At 41.2% G+C, this 19,297-nt stretch overlaps 1 protein-coding gene across 2 annotated transcripts; it reads left to right on the top strand.

Annotated features, from left to right (window-relative positions):
* The first annotated feature begins 63 nt into the window (after nt 1–63).
* On the top strand, nt 64–18,574 carry LOC138583225 (uncharacterized). Of its 2 annotated transcripts, XM_069655282.1 has the most exons (11): nt 64–491; nt 6,267–6,286; nt 7,885–8,054; nt 8,163–8,207; nt 8,694–8,783; nt 9,708–9,791; nt 12,411–12,499; nt 12,837–12,939; nt 14,143–14,259; nt 15,959–16,117; nt 18,499–18,574. In XM_069655282.1, the coding sequence occupies exons 5-11, from the start codon at nt 8,700–8,702 to the stop codon at nt 18,514–18,516; spliced, it is 654 nt and encodes a 217-aa protein (XP_069511383.1). In that variant the 5' UTR covers nt 64–491; nt 6,267–6,286; nt 7,885–8,054; nt 8,163–8,207; nt 8,694–8,699; the 3' UTR covers nt 18,517–18,574. The 2 variants fall into 2 exon arrangements, with proteins under 2 accessions (XP_069511383.1, XP_069511384.1); XM_069655283.1 differs by lacking the exons at nt 6,267–6,286; nt 7,885–8,054 and having other exon boundaries at nt 15,959–18,574.
* Nucleotides 18,575–19,297: the final 723 nt, after the last annotated feature.

The raw sequence follows: 19,297 nt of genomic DNA, 5'->3' as shown, positions 1-19,297 counted from the left end.
GGCCGGGCCTGGAGGCAGAGGGGGCCGGGCCTAGGCGCAGAAGGCCGGGTCTGGGGACAGAGGGCCTGGCTTGGGCGGGCACTGGCAGCAACCATAGATCCAGCCGAGGAAGCGAGTGGCTGAGCAGCTTCGCCGCCGGAGATAGGCCCCGCCTCGCGTCGTTTAACCCTGGCACGTCTTCTCATTGAAGACCTTCAGCCATCCTGGTGATGCCCCATGAACCTTGAACCCGCCGCCACTGCTCTCGTTCTCCGCCCCCCCATACTTCCACTCCAACCCTAAATCCAGGCCTCAAATAATACCCCCTTCTGAGTGCGTAACATATGTTGGGTGGTGTTCTTAGTCGTAGTTCTCAGCCTTTAGTGTTGTTACGCCGGGTGAAAACACCGGTTTTCGGCGGGTGAGGGCCCACTGGCGTTTATAGGCGTCTTGGTGGGTGAATCAGCGATGGCAAGAAGGGTGACGCCCGCCAAGAGCGTGTCACCTGAGCGGTATGTCTTAGCACTCTATGATTTGGAGTGAATGATGCATTTATAATGTGAAACACGTATGATACAACACCATCATATATAGCTTAAACGCATAACTGGACTTCTTACACCTCTGACATGGGACCATTTGGTAGCTCTGCACCCCTTGGAGGCGTGCCAGGAACAGACTGGGCTGTGGGGCAAGAGGGCATTTGCCCCTCAGGCCAGCGTCAAGGTTGCATATACATGGGCTTGGAGTGATAGTCATATGCCTGCCCTGTCGGGGGGGAACAGTGGCGGATGGATGTAAGCAGGGTGGCTGCATGTAAACTGGGGAGCAGAGATGTCAACCATTTGTACTCCCCCCCCCCCAAACCACCCCACGTCCCCTTTGGGTTTTCCCCACAGACGACTGAGGCATTGGATTTAGCGTTGGAAATAAAAAGGCAGTGGATTTTTTTGCACATCCAGTGCCGCCACACCTGGATGGGTCACTGGCCATCCAGGTTCCCTCTAAAAGTCCTTATTTGTCGGCGGCAAAATTTCATCATCATTTGCTGGTCTCATTCTAGATAGCTAGGTCCTCTGCTATTGCTGTCTATGCTAGCATAGCGATTTCAGATCCCTTACCCACTTAGTCAGATTACCCTGGGTGTGTGTTGCCCTGTGTGATGCTAGAAATGCATTGGAGGGACAGGGCATCCATGTCGTTGTGCTGTAGTCTTTTTATCATGTGTATTCTGTGTTATTTTCTGCACAGTCCATGTGTGACTCCTGGCAGTGCAGCTCTTCCTCTTTTTGGTTTGTTGAACAGACCCTTGGAACACCCTTATGGCACCTTGAGGTGGGGGTACAACATTGTGCTCCTAGTGTATGTTTCTGGGCACTTGTTTGTGGCCCACAGAGCAGGGCATGGGCTGATGGCAGCTCCATGCTGAATTTGACAGGTGCTCTGAGAATCCTTCATTTTGGGATACCCAGGCCCTGCCATTGGAATCAGTTGATTCCTAATAGGAGGCAAGATAGCCCCTGTAGCCTCTTGCTTTCTATTGCCCTTTACCTTGTTTTCCCAAAGTCCTGTGAAGCCCTGATTCTATCCCTTCCCTTGGCTGCTTGTTGGGTGGAAGTTCCATATATGGTATTGTGGAGAAATCCCAGCCAGACTTGCTGGAGCCGTCCCAGTGACCGTATGTTGTGGGTATTCCCTTGGGGTGGGACCTGGGTAAATGGAGTGTGTGACCAATATACATTTCATGTTATGGGTGTCTGGTTTCTGGTGTGTGACACCATGACTGAGACAGCCCTGCCTGAAACTGGTATGAAAGCAGTGTGGAGTGCTGAATGGCTGGGTGCTTGTCCCAATCCCTTTCCTTGTTGTGAGTGCCTGGATGGAGAAGAATGGCCTGAATGCACCTTCTGAATGATTGGCTACCTGATCCTGGCTCAGCAGTGTGAATGATAGACAGAACAGTATATCTGGGGGCCTCTCACTTACTGGAATTGTTCAGAAGCTGAAGTTGAAACTTGACGCTTACCTTGAAGCCCAGCTGGAAGAAGAAGGCTTTGCTGCTGCTTTCCTTCAACGCAATACGAATGCTGTTGTGTCTCAAGAACTGATCCAAGAGAGGACCTACCTAGGAGACCTCTTCCTGAGCTATGAGGGAACATCGTGCACCAGCTAACCTTCACCAAGGCTCCCTGGAAGTCAGTCATCGAAAGGCTGCCGACCGGCGACGGGGACTGCCGAGGAATCTGAAGTGAAGCGCCCGGACATTGAAGTCCATCGGTATCGAAGACCATCATCGTCGATCGGAGCCGTAACGCTCTATTGCCCAAGTCATTTGAATCAAGTACTTCAGGTGTACTTTGCCTTTCCTCTCCTTCCCCCAGAAGTTCATGGTATCCCTAGCTCTGGCTCTCTCTAGCTTGAACTATTGTAACAGCCTCTTTCTAAATCTACGTGCCTCTACTCTCCGCCCTCTGAAACTAATCCAGAACAGGACTGCGAGACTTGTCCTTGGCCTCAAGCCCTGGGATCGTATCTCTCCAGCTCTGAAATCTCTCCATTTGCTCCCAGTGGATGCAAGGATTAAATTCAAAACCCTCTGCATTGTCCACAAGGTTTTCTGGGGCCTGGGTCCAAAATACCTTCAGCTATCCCTCCGCAAATACCTTCCCTCTCGAGCTCTTCGCTCCTCCACCTCCAACTCCCTCAGGGTCAGTCGTTTTTCAAAGAAACGAGCTGGGGGTAGATCTCTGTCTTCGGCTGGGGCCTCCCTCTGGAACAGCCTCCCTGCCACTCTAAAACTTTAGGAGAACCATCTCCGGTTCCAGAAGCACCTCAAGACCTTCCTCTTTTCTTCTGCCTTCGCTCCCCTTTCCCCTGCTGATCTGTTCTCTCTTGGCACTGTGCATCTGGCCACCCTCTGTCCTCCGAGCCAAGGTACCTGCTCACCCTGCCACCCTCCAGCACTGTCTCTGGGCCACCCCTTGCACTGGGGTCTGTATCTTTGCCCATACAGCCCCCCCATTTTTCTTCCTGTACTTATCAGACCTACCCTGTCTGCTGCCTTAAGCCTAGGTAACAGGAGGGACTGCTCAGAGAAAGTGGTAGGACTTCAGATTTACAAGTATTTGAAACAAAATGGTGGCGTCCTGCCACATAAATTTACATCAATTTGCATTATAATTTTCTGCAAAGGTTATCTCATTTGGCATGCTGAATATCAGAAACACTGTATACTCATGATTATAATAGATATAAATACAAAAGGAATCTCAAGTTTGACTTTTAGCTTATTTATTTGACTAAGGTCAAAGCAAAAGATGGAGTAAGGGTATAAACAGGTTAAAAGCGCTTCTCCCGCTTTTTGCTCTTGCCATGGTTTAGCTAACAAGCCCTGATGTCATCGTTCTTTATTCTGCCAAATAGAATGTCGGCCGCCCTATTCCCTTTCCGTTTCATCCTGAGTAAATTTTGCTCCCACCTAAACATAATCGCGGCAGTTATAAGAACTTTTTGCAGTGCAGCGACTGGCTGGCTTGCCCGGGTTGCGTATCACACCAGCGCAGGGTGAAGCTCACGGCAGTAACACCGGAGCAGGCTGAAGTCCACGCCATTAACACTGGAGCACCGGAGCAGGGCGAAGCTCACAGCAGTGGGTTTAAAGAGCAGGTCGATGCTCAAAAGAAATGTAGTCTCCTGCGTTCGCAGGGTGACTTATGGTGCTCCGTTCAGAGTACCAAGAAGGACTGGAGTTTCAGTAGGGGTTGAAGCCGAATATGGCATGTGTCATATGCCAGTGCCACTGCATGTCACCACTACAAGTGACACGTGCCACTGGCAGGTGTCACATGCCATGCCCCAAAAAAAGGTTTAACGTGTTACGGTAAGTCTGTCGCTTCGTTTTTCAAATTATAATCCTCCTTTTTAAAAATAAAAATACTAAACGCCAATTTTAATCCTTTTTGTAAAAATAAAATTGAAACTCTCCACGGAAGATTCAAACTCATGACCTCATGTTATCAGGCCTAGCTCCTTTAACCACTGCACCATTACGTCTCATGACATTTAAGGTTCAAATTCTACCTCTAATGTGAACTCTTACATGGTTCAAAGCTGCTCCTTTTCTTATTTTAAGTCACATCTTAAAACAAACTGCATGTGCAATTCTGAAAGTTTGTAGGATTGAAACAATTTACTGAAAGTATTTGCATCTTGTGCTTTTCTTGCATAATAATAAATGTAAAAAACAGTTCAATCCAAAACCTGTTACTGTGTAATGCTTTAAATGTGAAACATGTATTGTGTATATGTTTTCCAAAACAGTATGGTTGCAATATTAAAGTGTGTGTTTGTACATTAATTCATGTGTTTCACACTTGACTGTACGAACTGTGATAAATACAGTACAACCATATCCTACTGATAGTATGTATAATTTATATATCAGAGTATATACAGGATCATGAAAACATAATTTACAAATGTTGCTAAATCTTCAGATTTAGGGCCCAATTCATAGAATCCAGCGCAGAAGCAGCACAAGTGCTGCACGCCGAGAAGGAGCGTGTGCCATGCGTGCACCCGCTGTGGCACGCGTATTCATGGATTTTCTGAGGCATCAGTAACCGTGGCACAGAGAACATCAAGTACCGCCAGCAACGCCCCCAAAACACCCCCATGCGCAGGCAAAAGCCAGTGAAATGCCCAATATGGCGCAACGCCCCGCACCATCCGTGACCCAGCACACATCCCCCCCATTGTAATTGCGTGAAAAATCAGAGCGTAACCCGCTCGCACCAGCCAAATCACGTGAAAGGCCCATGCGTACCCCGTCCACACACCAGCAAAATCGCGTACCCCGCTCGCACCAGCCAAATCGTGTGGGAAGGCCCGCGCATACCCCATCCACACCCCAGCGAAATCATTTACCCCACTCGCGAAATCGCGTGGGAAGGCCCGCGTGTACCCCATCCGCGCCCCAGCGAAATCGCGTACCCCGCTCGCACCAGCCAAATCACGTGGGAAGGCCCGCATGTACCCTGTGATACATGCACAACTCCCCTGGAAGCAGATGCCTCCTCACAGGACAGCCAGACCCCAGCAGTGGACCATACCCCGCAGGCAGACCATACCACATGGTCCCCCCATCACCCGTGACCACACCCCGCAGGCGGTCTACAACAAATGGGATCACCACCATCATCCGTGAACATACCCTGCAGGCAGCCCACACCACATGGGACCACCACCATCACCCGTGACCATACCCCGCAGGCAGCCCACACCACCTGGGACCCCCACCATCACCTGTGAATATACCCCGCAGGCAGCCCACACCACATGGGACCCCCACCATCACCCGTGAACATACCCGGCAGGCAGTCCACAGTACATGGGACCCACACCAGCACCAGTGAACATACCCCGCAGGCAGCCCACACCACATGGGACACCACCATCACCCGTGAACATACCCCGCAGGCAGCCCACACCACATGGGCACCCCATCACCCGTGACCATACCCAGCAGGCAGGCCCCGCCTCATGTCCCCACCTGTGACGGCAACCTGCAGGCAGGCCCCGCCTCATGTTCCCACCCCCCAACAGAGACGGCAACCATCAGGCAGGCCCCGCCACATGTCCCCACCAGTGACAGCAACCTGCAGGCAGGCAGGCCCCTCCTCTTGTCCCCAAGCCCCACCCCCCACCAGTGACGGCAACCTGCAGGCAGGCCCTGCCACATGTCCCCGCCCCCACCCCAAAACACATTGGACCAACATACAATCACGCAGCACATGCCAACTAAAATGCCACCACACGCTGCATTCCCCTGGTGCACCTCAACACCCATCCATTAGTCATGCTCCCTATGTCATGTGAATCCTAACATCACACATGCATGCATGTGCACACACATGAACAACATTGGTGAACAGCAGGGACACGCAAATGCATCAAGGAGGAGTGAAACATGCACTAAACCGTTGAGACCAGATACCACTTCGATTTCAATGTCAAAAAATTATATTAAAAAACATGTATCTAAGTCACACACAGTAAAAACAACAAATTAAACATGCATGAACCAAATGAAAAATCAAAATAAAGTGAAAACCAAAATCAATGTGATGTAAAAAATGAAAGAGCCAAAAATGTGGTCCTTGTCCATTAATGTATGTGCAAATGAAATCACATATCATGTGAAAACCATTCCAAAAAATAAATCGCACATTTGAAAACCGAATGAAAAAAATTACATCAGCTAATTTTACTTTGCTTCTCGATGGAAGGATTGCACTTCAGAAAACAGGTAAATGGAAATATATAACACATTATTATCCAGTTTTAAATCCTGATTGCCTTTCCTGTCTTCATGTTTTGTTCTTAGCCATTCACAAAGTATTATAACTTTTTTATGCTATAACATATGTAGAGCACCCTTGTGTATGTGTAAGTTATTGTTCAGTCCTATATGTAACTTGATGATTTATATAGAGCTATGGTTAGTTAGTCAATGATTAGAAATGAAATATTTCTTGTTAGATGAAAAAATGCTTCAAAATGCGTTTGAAAAAGATCACGCTGAAACTGAAATGGAATTACAAATACAAAAAATCACCAAAGTGAAAACATTTGAAGCTTTTTTGGCTGATACATTTCCAATAAATTCAAAAAATGAGGTGAGCAGAAATATAAATGTCCTCTTATTATGAACAAATGAAACATCTATTATTACAGAATAGTAACACTGTTTGAGTGATAGACGATAAATCTAATAAACGATAGGCCAATTCATAAAGATCAGTGGGGACAGAGATGTGATTACAAGTTGCCTCATTCTGTGATACAGATGTCTTCTCTGAGGACCTCAGTCCAAGTACAGAACTTATGAAGCAGAAAAAGGATCTGACAGTTGGTACAAGGCACCTTCAGCTAGATCAACTAGGCAAATCCAAATGTTCGCTATGAAGATTCCTATTTATTTATGGTTCACTGGTTAGATGTGGGTGGTATCACAGGGTTAGCCGTGAAGAGCCTATCAATAAAAATGCATTTTTTACGTTTCCACCGGCATCAAGGAGCTGAAAAGTTTAGGGAGTGCACACAAAAAAGCACATGAGCACTTGTATTTTCAACAGATCATTGCTGTCAGGGGCCTTTTCAGAATATTGTTAGCTGGGCACTTATGATATGTCATTTATAATAATAAGTATCCACATATCAATATACCTGTTCCCTGGGTCTGGTCTGTGATAGAGGAGACCAGACAAAGTTGGAAACTGTGCAAATATTATGCCTAAAGTGCATCTTGTTGTGAATTGTGAGGCCTTTTTGTCTATGACAGGCCATCATCAGCCCACACTTTTCATTTAAGATTATTCACACAATTCATATACCCATGCAAAGGGGTATTTACATTAGGATTCATTGGTCGTTATCACCCCCTGCCTACAACATGCTGATGTTTTGACAATTTTCTGCTGCACAAGTCACATACAAGTGGGCAGAATGTCTTCACAATCTTGCACAGGTCTTTTTGGTGTTGTTAGCTTCCTGGTGTACCTGAGGTTATGATCAAAAGGTGCACTGTAGACTATTAGCTACATTTTTCAATTTTGCTTTTCATAAAGAAGATAATAACATGCATGTATGAATTTGCAACATAATTCATAGGGGAAAAAAAGTATTAATCAAGATGTCATTATACTTATTTTTATTTTTGCGATATGCTAAAATGTGCTTGATACTTGCTATGTGCTATTGACTATATAGAATGTGGGCAAATAATAAAAAAAGATCCAAATCAATATCTTTCAATATGTGATTGTATGACTTTTTGAGCGATAGACTACCTAAACATTTCACATGTAAGTATATTTAACCAAAACATTGCTTCTTTCATAAAAGGAGCATCTGAAGAAAATTCTGAATGACGGTGGTGATGAAGAGGAAAGATTAGCATTAGTGGGTAACAGTCCACTGAACCGAAAGGTTTGAAGAGCCTTTGCACCGTTAGCATGCTTTAGGAAGACAAATCTAAGGCACAACCTGCATTAGGAAACTGGCTCACAGATGATGTAAGAAAGCAAAGATGTGACATGCCATACCAATCGTATTTCATAATGTAGATTATTTGACAATATTGACATTTTTAATTATTCACCTGTACAATATTTTTATTTAAGGTTCTCAATGCACAAATTTATCAGATAGTTTCGGACAAAAAGGATGTAAGTTGAATTCATTCTATTTGTTTTGTATTAAACATTTTGATACTTTTATAATGCAAACAATGTATGCAGTAGGGAAATAGAAATCATTATAATCTTATTAATATTCCACATTATCAATTTAAAAATAATGCACAAATCTGTGAAATTACCATAATTTCTTTTACATACTTTTAGGAGTATTTTTCCACTTGAGTTTTTGAAGGAATTATTTTTAAAAACGTGTGTAAAAAAATAAAGATGAATGTACTGCTAATATTAGTTTCACAGCCATAACGTCATAACTACAGTTGATTGTCGAAATCAGATTTATTGGGATTTATTTAGAAAAGTGTTCTTCAGTGGTAAAATCCCACTAAGAACTAATTTCTAAATCTGGCTTTATATAAGCACCAATGTATAAAGATAGCTAGAAAACTATATTTATTTCTTAGTATGCAAACAATTGTTATCTACATTGTTGTTAATATTTTTTTCTGTTTTCAGCACCACATGATAGAAACATTTCATTATGATTGGTGTTGGAGAGAAGTACGTGCTGGAAGACCACTACAACAAAACATACCATGTCTAACGGTGGGTGAAAGACACAATATACAACGTGTAATGAATAAGATAGCATGAAGGTAACCCTTTAATAAAAAGATTGCAATTTTGATAGTACTAATTAAACTGCATATATCATATTCCTTGATTAGTTAAGTAAATTACTGTTGCCATGGGTTCCTGTCCTTGACACCACCACCACCCGGGAGGTGTCATTTAAGACCCTGGGCTTCATTACGAGGTGGGCGGTAAGGGATTACCGGCACCGGTAAGGGCACCGGTGCCGGTAATCCCTTACCGCCCTACTACGAGTTCCCTTTGGGGGTCCTCCCTTAACGCCTGGTTTTTCCAGGCGTTAAGGACGGGACCCGCACAGGGTCTTTGGAGCTAATAACGGTACCGCAATTTGCGCCTTATTAGCGCCTTCCCCATTCCCATCGAGCCCTATGGGGGCTCAAATGGGAATGGGGAACGGCCCTGGTGAATGGGCAATTACCGCCCCCGCCAACCTTGGAATGGGGCGGTAATAGCTCCATTCACATGGGTGGAGTCGGTAAGAGTTTGGAGGCAGCCATGGCGCTATTAGCACCATGGTTACCTCCAAACTCCTAATGAGGCCCCCTGTCTAATATACCATACTGGTGAGCCTTGGGATTGTTGCACAGCTTGTACTACCATGCACCTTTGACCCTTAAGGAAAGACACAGAGCTAAGTACACATGACAGAATAATTATGCTATAAAATTAGCAGGTTGTAGTTAGCAGACTTGTTATTAACAGACTGAGATTTCGGCACAAACCAATGACCCATGCTGACATGTTATCAATGTTACATTCAAGTATTTAAATTCTCAATTGATGTGCTTTCATAAGAGTGAAGCACCAAGAAATATTCTGAACTTGCTTAAACAGAATAAGGGAGATTAAAAGTAACATACATTGCTATTTTTGTAGGGCATTCATGAAGAGAGTATTGTCTATTTTCCTCGAGTTGTTGGTGGGAAGTCTCCAGAAATTGGAAATCATTTTATTTTGTGGGTAAGTTAATTTATCTTTACAAAGAAACATTTAAAATTAAAGAATATTTCATAAGACAATACATTAGACTTTTGCTTTAATACTTGCAATTTGTATTTATAAAATGTATTTAAGACTTTTCAAATAGGTAAGAGACATCTTGACAGTATTGTGTATCCTTGTCATGAATACACGATTCAAACAGCAGCAGAACCCTATAGTAGATCAGGGGAGTCTCGCACTTCACCAAAATTCATGAATAACTTGCAAAACTGTGCTTTCTCTGCTTGTGGTGTTTGGCTACAGTTCACCTGCTCCTCTGCCCTGTAGCCATGTGATATCAGACTGAAGTATTGTGCTTTCTACCCTGAAACCATGAATTCTCTGCCTACTACCCTGACTGCAATCCTATGTTATCTGACTGCATTTCTTCTGCTTCTTTAACTGCAGTCGTCAGTGTTCTTTCTGCACCACTTACTTTATGTTTCCAGTTCTCTTGTTCATTGTGGCTTGTAGTTCTTATTATCGCCTGTAGTTTGCTTAATTATAGTCAAGAGCTTGCTTGTTAACAGTATGGTTGGTCCTGCCTAGAATTTATGGTTCTAGTTTCCTTGTTGACAGTCTGCAGTTCAGTCCCTTTTATTCTAGTGTGACAGTTTTGTCAAGTCTTGTTTACTTGTCCATTATTAACTATGGCATTCTTTTATGATAGTGCATAGGTTCCACTATGTATTTCCAGTTTACTCTAACTGGGCTCCTGTCCTTTTGATCCTTGCTTACTTAGAATTCCTGTTCTTTCCCTGGATATTTCATTGAAGTTTTGTATTACAGGTCCTGTGCTCACTTGTGCTTATGTAATTCATTATTCCAGAATTTGGCTGCTGTGATTTACAGCAGGCAATCTGTCTCTGGCAATAGGTACATGTCAGTAGTGTCGCATATACCATATTCATTAACAGTGTGCTGGTTCCTGTTTTAGGAGACTGTCTGTCACTCTTATGTTCCTGATAGAGACATACATGTTTCAGTCCTGTAACACATTTTGTATTGTGATTAGCCTTAGCGTCCAGTCACACAAATGCATTTCTGCTATTCATTCTGCATGGACAATGAGTGTGAACCCCTGTAATAGCAACCTGCCCAGAAGGCTATAGCTTGCAGTGACATTGTGGGAATCCCTACAGCCATTTGGGGTACAGAACAGAAGAAATATGAACAAAACATGTTTTTCTTAATTAGAGTACCTGCCCTTTTGTAATCACTGTCATCGGTGCTGGTCTATACCTAAAGCCTATCATCTCATCTTCTCTTCTCATTCCTGTATCCAATATACCCTTATAGTTTCAGCTTTGTGGATACTGTACTATAGCATCCTACTCCCTATAGAGTGTTCTAGCTGGAATATGTTGTGTACTAGAACAGAATGTACAATTTGGATCCTTGGGAGAAAGATGCAGCATTGGCTGTCAGTTGGCTGTAGCAATAGATATGTACGGATGTATTTGGTGGGGTTTACTTGATTACCTAATTAAAGGACTTTATCTGCTTACCGTGTAGCAGATAATTTCATGTACCCCTTCAAGCCCATGACAATTATCTTTTCCTTATGTACACCTTATACTGGTTTGATTTCTAAGATTTTTATTTCTCAGAAAAATTGCCCTTAAAGTTGATGACACGTGTTTCGGTCCTCCAAGGACCTTTTTCAAATCAGGGCTATTGATTAGTCTTGTAGTCATGTAAGATGCCCCTGTCACATAATGTGAAAAATGAGCTTCCATATGTCAAAGGGGTAAATCCCTGCTGTTCAGAATAAGCACGTATGATCGCAAAGTTGCTACAAGTCTCGAGGACTATTGATACTGCTGTTAAATAACATGTAGGATATTAAATCTTGTCTCGAGGAGACTTGTAGCAACTTTGCGATCATACGCGCTTATTCTGAACAGCAGGGATTTACCCCTTTGACATATGGAAGCTCATTTTTCACATTATGTGACAGGGGCATCTTACATGACTACAAGACTAATCAATAGCCCTGATTTGAAAAAGGTCCTTGGAGGACCGAAACACGTGTCATCAACTTTAAGGGCAATTTTTCTGAGAAATAAAAATATTTTTTGCAAGAATCAGGCGCTGTCTCTTTCCAGGTCACTTATACTTTACACTATTTTGCAAGGGGTCTTGTACTTGGCTAAACCCGAGACCTGGTGAGACGCGACTCTATGGATTTATGTACTGATTGTACCAACTATTTTCATTCATTTTTTCACCACTATAAGATGTCGCCAGTTTAGACCAAACCTGCTAAGCCAAGGGTTTTGAAGAATTGATTTCTAAGATGTTTATAGTGGTTTTCAGCTAAATTAATTCATCTGGCTAATATTCATGACTGAACTATTTATTTTATTCAAGAAGGCAGGACTTAAAAAAGAAATAAAATAGGTATTTTATTTTCTGTAAGCTGTTATAGTCATTAGGAGCTAACAACATATACATTTCTTGGATTGTGTAGAATTAATTTACATGTGTTTAAATCTATTTACAAGCTATAAAATAGGGAACATGGATAATGTACTGTGTGGCTTTTTCACAGCAAGTAATATTGTATATGTAATTTCCTACACATGATACTTTCAGATTTTCAATGGTAAGAGGAAAATGATACAAATATTTGATTCTTTGGGAACATATCTAAATATTAATGAGGAGGAGATGGAAATCATTAGGTAAGAAAAATATTTTTAATAATGTTATATTTTATTGTAATGGGTTATTTATAATCCGCTTAATACCCAGAGGTTTCTAAGCTATTCTCTCGAGATATTTAGGTTCAATGTTGTTAAATGTATAAGTGATGTATAATTTGTTATGTATTGCAATTAAAGTTTGTCTTTATTAGAGGGGTATGAGTTTCAACTGTTACATTTTTTATATATGTAGTGTTCATGTTCATGAATGCATGAATTAACTGTGGCAGATGAAAACATTGTAAAACAAACATGGTACTAATATTTAAGTTATTAATACATGGTTGTTGTATTTTTCTTTTTTACTTTGATATAGCAATATTTTCATTCACATATGGGATCTAAAGAAGTGGAAAATTGAGATCCCAACACAATGGATACAGAAGGACAGTGAGAGCTGTGGTGTTTTTGTCTGCACCGTAGGTCTAATATTATATTTGTAGATGTTTTTAAAACTTCATGTGATGTTTAACCTCAGTTATAGCTAGGCCTAGGCCATGCTTTAAGCGGCATATTTGAGTCATAGACCCAGACTCGATGCAAATGCGTTCATATTTAGTAAAAAGAAAGCTGACAGATTTCCCTTAACAACGTTAAATTAAATTACATCTGTTTTCTTTTGCCAGTAACCTTGAAGTTAGAATGCTGCAGTCTTCTATTATAATAAAGCAGTTCCCTGCTCTCAAGGCTTTTCTGGGACAAGCACCAAGTGTTCTGATAAATAGTAAAAAAGAGATAGCAATATGAAGGAACTACAAAACCGCAGAAAGACTACATACCTCCCTCAACAGCTTTAAGCTGATGACGGATAGAGATGAGCTAAGATAGTGAGTATGTGGAGTTTTGTCCCCTATTGATATCACATTGAGAAATGTATTGAGGTATTGAAAGGGGAAGTGCTTTTAGGTGCTTCTATGAAGATTACCTAGCATTAATGGTGAGATGAGACCTTTATGAGGCAGGTCGATGTTTTTTGAGGACTATGATATCTTGGAGATGGTGGACAAGTCTTAAATCCTAAGTAGATGTAGCAGAAATGAGAGGCAATGACAATGATTGATGCTTAGCCATTTATGACTATTTTCATTTTAAGGGTGTTGTGTGTAGAGACCATTTGCCCATTATAGTAACAATGTTTCTTTATTATTTTTTCTGATAATTAAAAGACTTATTTCATACATGAGAGTGTATGAAGTGTTCATTAAGTGTTCATTACTCATTGTTTTATGATAAGCATTTGAACATGAACAAAGTGTGGGGCATCTATTTAAATGTATTGTGTATTGATGTGTTATATATAGTACATGTCTTTTAGACACATATGAAGGGTTACTGGAAGGTGAGAGCAGTGGACTATCAATATAATATATGTGACTTTGGTAAACCCATCCTGGTCAGGTGAAAGAGATTAGCCGCCTACTGCAGGGGTTGTTGCCTACTCCCATTACTGATGCACAGTGACGTATGAATGTTTTTCCATACCCCTACTGCTACCACATCCTCTGCTGGGGCGGTCTTGGACACTCCCCTGGGGGTGGAGGGAAGGCCTTGGAGGGTGGGGTGATAATAAACATGTTACATGGGCTTAACCGATAACCATTAATTATTCTTTTCATTAATAGACAACTGATACTACAATTCGAGGAATAGAAATGGCGTTAGAAGAACTATCGCAGGATAACCTATGCCACTTAAGACGATATCATGCTTCATGTCTTATGACCATTCTGCAACAGCAAGTATGAGATACTAACCTTATTAGGAATGTAAAAATGAAGTGTGCTTGTATGTGTGTCCATTATATCTATGGTTGAGGACTAGACTTTCTTCTGCCACTCTGGATATTGAATGGGGGAGTGGTGTGTGTTGCAGATTCACCGGGGTGGGGTAGTGGAAATAAATTCAGTGGGTGATCTTGGCCTTCCCAATTAGTTCCTGATTCCAAATCTGTAAGCATATTTTCTCGTCCATCATCTTTTGGGAATGAGTGATTATGGGCGACAAATTGTCCAATCTTTTACCTAGAGTAGGTGTCCTGGCTGGGTAACTTATGGAATCCACAGTCTACCTTCACCAGTGCCAGCATACCAGTGTGGGTGGCAGCGGCAGCCCCCCAGCTCCCAGGGTCGTCCTTGTCCCATTTGTAACCCTTAAGCATGAGAATTGGTTAATGAGCTTGATGATTTAAGCCAAGCTCCTGAGCGTAATGTTTATATATTAGCACCATAAAGTACTTAACTGTTGCCATGAAAGATTCAAAAATATAATTATAGCCAAATTAAGCGGTTGCAGTCTTTCTGAAACTTGTTTACAGTTTGTTACATTATAATCTATATACTGTATACTATATATGTAACTACATTATTTTATGTGGGGAGTGTTGCTTTTAATTCAATATGATGTCGGGAAGTACAGTTTGTTGTCAAGTGGCTTTTACATTTTTTATATTAACTAAATATATATTGTAGGAAATACAAAAAAGAAATGTAACTTCTGTTCACGAAGAGTGTAAACTGAGCAATGTGGTGTTAAAGTCAACTGAGGATGCAGTAGGAAATAGACCAACTTTAATTGCTCAAGCAGAATTAATTTTGCAACCACTGAAAGAAGAGAGGAAGCCAAAAATAGTATCTGGCACTGAATGTATAGCAGCTGCACACATGGCCTGCATTTATCAAGAAAATAAAACTTTAAAAAATAAGTAAGACATTTAATAAATCAGAATTCCTATTTATGTAAGTAGTGTAAATATTTTCATTAGGCGACTTTTGAGAGCAAATTAAAGTGTACTATATGATATATTTTAGAACAAAAGGTTTTTGAAAATGTATTGTGCATCAAATGATGTTATGTTAATTAGCTTTCATACTTGCACCTCACCACCTTAGGGTCTTAAAGCATTGCAACCTTGTCAGTGTGAATGAACTATGTCACCGCCCAGGGCGCAAAGCAGACCGTGGTCTGTGGGGTGAGAAGGAAATGAGGATACAGGCAAGAAGGAATTGGAAATAGTGGGGTAAAGTCGATGATAAACCATAAGACAAAGGTGACAAAGGGAAGTGAGGATAACATGGGCAATGGCTGGAAGCACTAGCTGGGATGCATGTACCATAGGATGGGTTTAGATCGATATGGAGATGAAAAAAAGTAAGGAACTATCCATAATGATCAAATCCTGATGTGAAATACATTGTTAGCTACCGAAGGTAACCTTGGTAGAGAGGTTGCATTGCATGTAATGTTATCCAACATGCTGTTGTTCAAGGTTTATACTACTATGGTGCATTTTCACATGTGCCTGATGTGCAAATGTTATCCTTTGTAATACCATTGCTAAATACTATGTAAAATACATTTGGAATTGACTTCTAATGTTGCACATTATACCAGTAATGGTTGATGGTTAACTTATATTTTTCTATGTATTTCCATGTGTAGGTCATTGTACCCCAAAGAACAAACACTTCAGTGGATTTAATGCGAGAAGTGCAAAAAGTGGTTGCATTTGGACTGTACAGATTTAGCAGTAACTGGGAATATTTTGGACATGAAATTTCACTGTGGTTGTCACAAAAAACTTCCATTACCATTGGAGAGGTTAATATTGCGGTATAATATTATATTGTGAAAACATATATATATATTGATGTATCAAAATGGTGATGTTTGTTGATATTTACATGGGCCATTTCTGAGGTGTTGCAAACAGATATGGATAAAGGAAAGAAGACCCATTTTTTCATTATCCGTTCAATCACAACATAATCTTTGTGGTATATACATATGTATATATTGTACAAGAATGTCTAAAATAATGAGCTGAAAATAATGTGGGTGCTACAGCTTGAATAGTTTAGTAAAGAGAGAAGATGCATGCAGGACACAACTTGATCACAAACCTTAATTAAAACTGAAGTACAGGTAATTGACCTGTTTAGTCTTGGTAAACCAAACAGTAAGGAATTACAGACAAAACTGCAATTGCAGATAATGGAATACTTTTAAAGTATGACATGGTTAACAGTACCATGTCGTGCAGTAATAATGACACATTTGCTATCCTGTGCTTAGTCAGAAATGGAATTACAAAAGATGAAGACATTTGAACAGAAGAGCTACTAAGTTATTTTTTATAAAGTAGTTACACCATAAGTTGAATTCATTTCTTATATGGCACTTTATGCTTTGCAGTGCTGCAAAGACAAGTGTCACTCACCGGGTGGTAATCCTGGTGATACTGCAGAACCTGGCCCGTGACTTGATAGTAGAGCCCTTAGTTAGACCTAAACCAAGGGCCTCCTCTCTGTTGAGGGAAAATAACTCTTTTTAGCAATATGTCCCAAGACTGATCAGAACAGACAGTCAAGGAGACCGATCACTCAAAAGAGCGGGAACACACACCGCTATAGACACCGGCTGTAAAGGAAACAACAAGGTTTCGCTATCAGGTAATGATAATGGGTAAAACAGAGATATATCACAAATAATAATACCTGCACTAAATAGCAGCTAAATGTTCTTCTATGTAACCTGACCCTGGGGACAGAGATAACAATGAGAAAGTGGTAAGCTCAACTAAACAGAACAGGGTCAATGAATGTCTGGTAACTAGGAATGAGCCTATAGTCTTACCGTGTGAAAGGTGTATGAAGAATTTAAGAAGGATATGAGAAAGTCCACGACGACTGGTGCAAAACAACAAATAGGTAAGGTTAGTAAGGGGACTAACCCTGACGGCACGCGGATCACACTAGAGTCGGGGTGGTGCACGTTCCTGCAGAGCGTTCTCGTGCACGAGGAAAAGGTAAGTATCAGGCGGGTAAGAGAACACAACCAGACTTGTAGGTGACAAGGATAACAGTAAAGTAAAGTGTAAACACGGAAAGAAAGTATGAGGTTACCCAGGTAAAGAAATACTTGCGATGTGGCAGAAACCGCTGCAGAGAAGGAATGTCCAAAGCCAATCCGTTTAACAACTCAGGTCCGGTACACAGGAAGGAGAGACCAGTGACAAATGCAGATTCAAGGAGAGTAGTCTGTGGGCAGGCTGAAGGTCCGGTACACAGGAAGGAGAGACCAGTGACAAATGCAGATTCGAGGAGAGTAGTCCATAGGCAGGCTGAAGGTTCGGTACACAGAAAGACTAATTATAACAAGGAAGTCCAAAAGGTGAGAAAAGGACTACCGTGGTTATGGAACAACCGGGAGCTTGTAAAGAAGGAGGAACCAGTTACGGAATCCTCAATAGCAGGCAAAGTTTACTATAAGGAAACAAGGTTCTGAACAAAACCACTGTAATAACTTTGATAGGAAGCAAACTTCTGCATTACGTAGAACGTAAAATACGAGTCAATGTGAGGCTCCACGTTTCCCATTGGATGAAACAACCCGGAAGCCCAAGAATGATGGGAAACGTAGTTCTTCCACATTACAACGCATATTGCTGTAACCTCCAGCTTCTATGAAATGGCGCCGCAAAACGCTGTATTCTGTGAGATAGAAATGTGCCATGTCTGGCTGAACGCCTCCGGACATGATAACGGGTAAGTGTTGATGTCCCAGGAGGTGATCCCAGGAGGGGCCGGCGCTCCCCGTATCATAACAAGTTTGTTGGCATGTGCTATTGTCCCAGCGCAGTTAAATTGTTTAGCATTGACATGGCATTGGTGGTACAAACTGATTCTAGTGCGATGTAACAAATAGTATGTAAATATTTTATTTAACCATTAAATGTGGATGATAATTCATGGTATTAGATCACCGTTTGTATGGATTACAAAGAGAGAAGAGAATTATTAAGAATAAAGATCATAGTGAATTGTCTTTTGAACCCTGGACATACTAATGTAAACATATATGGAATATGTACTTCCTTTAAAGCTTGTAGCTGGATTCTGATTATTGAAATGCATTTATCTATCACTATGAAATAAGAAATTTCTCAGAAATATATTGATTTGCAAATTCAATTTTTCAAGGCTAAAAGAAAAACTTGAAAGTGAAGGCATAAAGAATTTACTGAACAAAGATGAAATAAAGGCACGTATAAAAGAATTGTCATATTCATTGCTTAAGTATTGGAATTGTCTGAAAAGTGTACTGTAAATGTTGATTAAAAGTAAAAATAAGATAGTTATTTTCTACATGCAAAGAAATGTACTTTAATGATATAGTAAATTTTAATTATTTTAAAAAAAGAATTAATCTCAATTTGATAGCTGTATTTCACACTTCCTTGAACATTAATATTCTGGGAGGACAAGCAAAGCAGTCAGTCCTCAATATTTTCACAGCAATTACATGGATCCAGTATTTTCTTACCAATTGTTCTAAACAAATCAGTGGCGGTCCCTACTTATCTCAAGCGCATGCCATGAGATGTGGTGTCAGGGTTAAACCCTTTCTACCATCCACAAATTGATCTTTTACATGAAACTGAGGTATCCTTATTTAATAATGCAATAACCTCAATATGGTTGACTTAAAAGGGAGTGATGAGACCACATGTCAAAATACTGACTAGTCTCTGTTATAGAGTGAAGCACTCTAACTCCTTAAAGATCAATAAAAGCAAATCCAAAATGTTTGCGGTAAATGAAAAGCCTAAAAGTTGAAGAACCCTCTGCTGGACAACCTCCTTGGGTAACTTGCAAAAACAGAAATGTGTTGTTAAGAACCTAGGTATTTATATTGATTTTAAGCTACTTTAAAGAGCCAAACCTCATCAATAACTAAATTATGCTTCATGTTAATAGGAAAAATCTGATATATCCTTCA

This window comes from Ambystoma mexicanum, chromosome 3q (genome assembly GCF_040938575.1).
Source record: "Ambystoma mexicanum isolate Mex_15411 chromosome 3q, UKY_AmexF1_1, whole genome shotgun sequence".
NCBI lineage: Eukaryota > Metazoa > Chordata > Amphibia > Caudata > Ambystomatidae > Ambystoma > Ambystoma mexicanum.
This window is presented reverse-complemented; position numbering and strand designations above follow the sequence as displayed.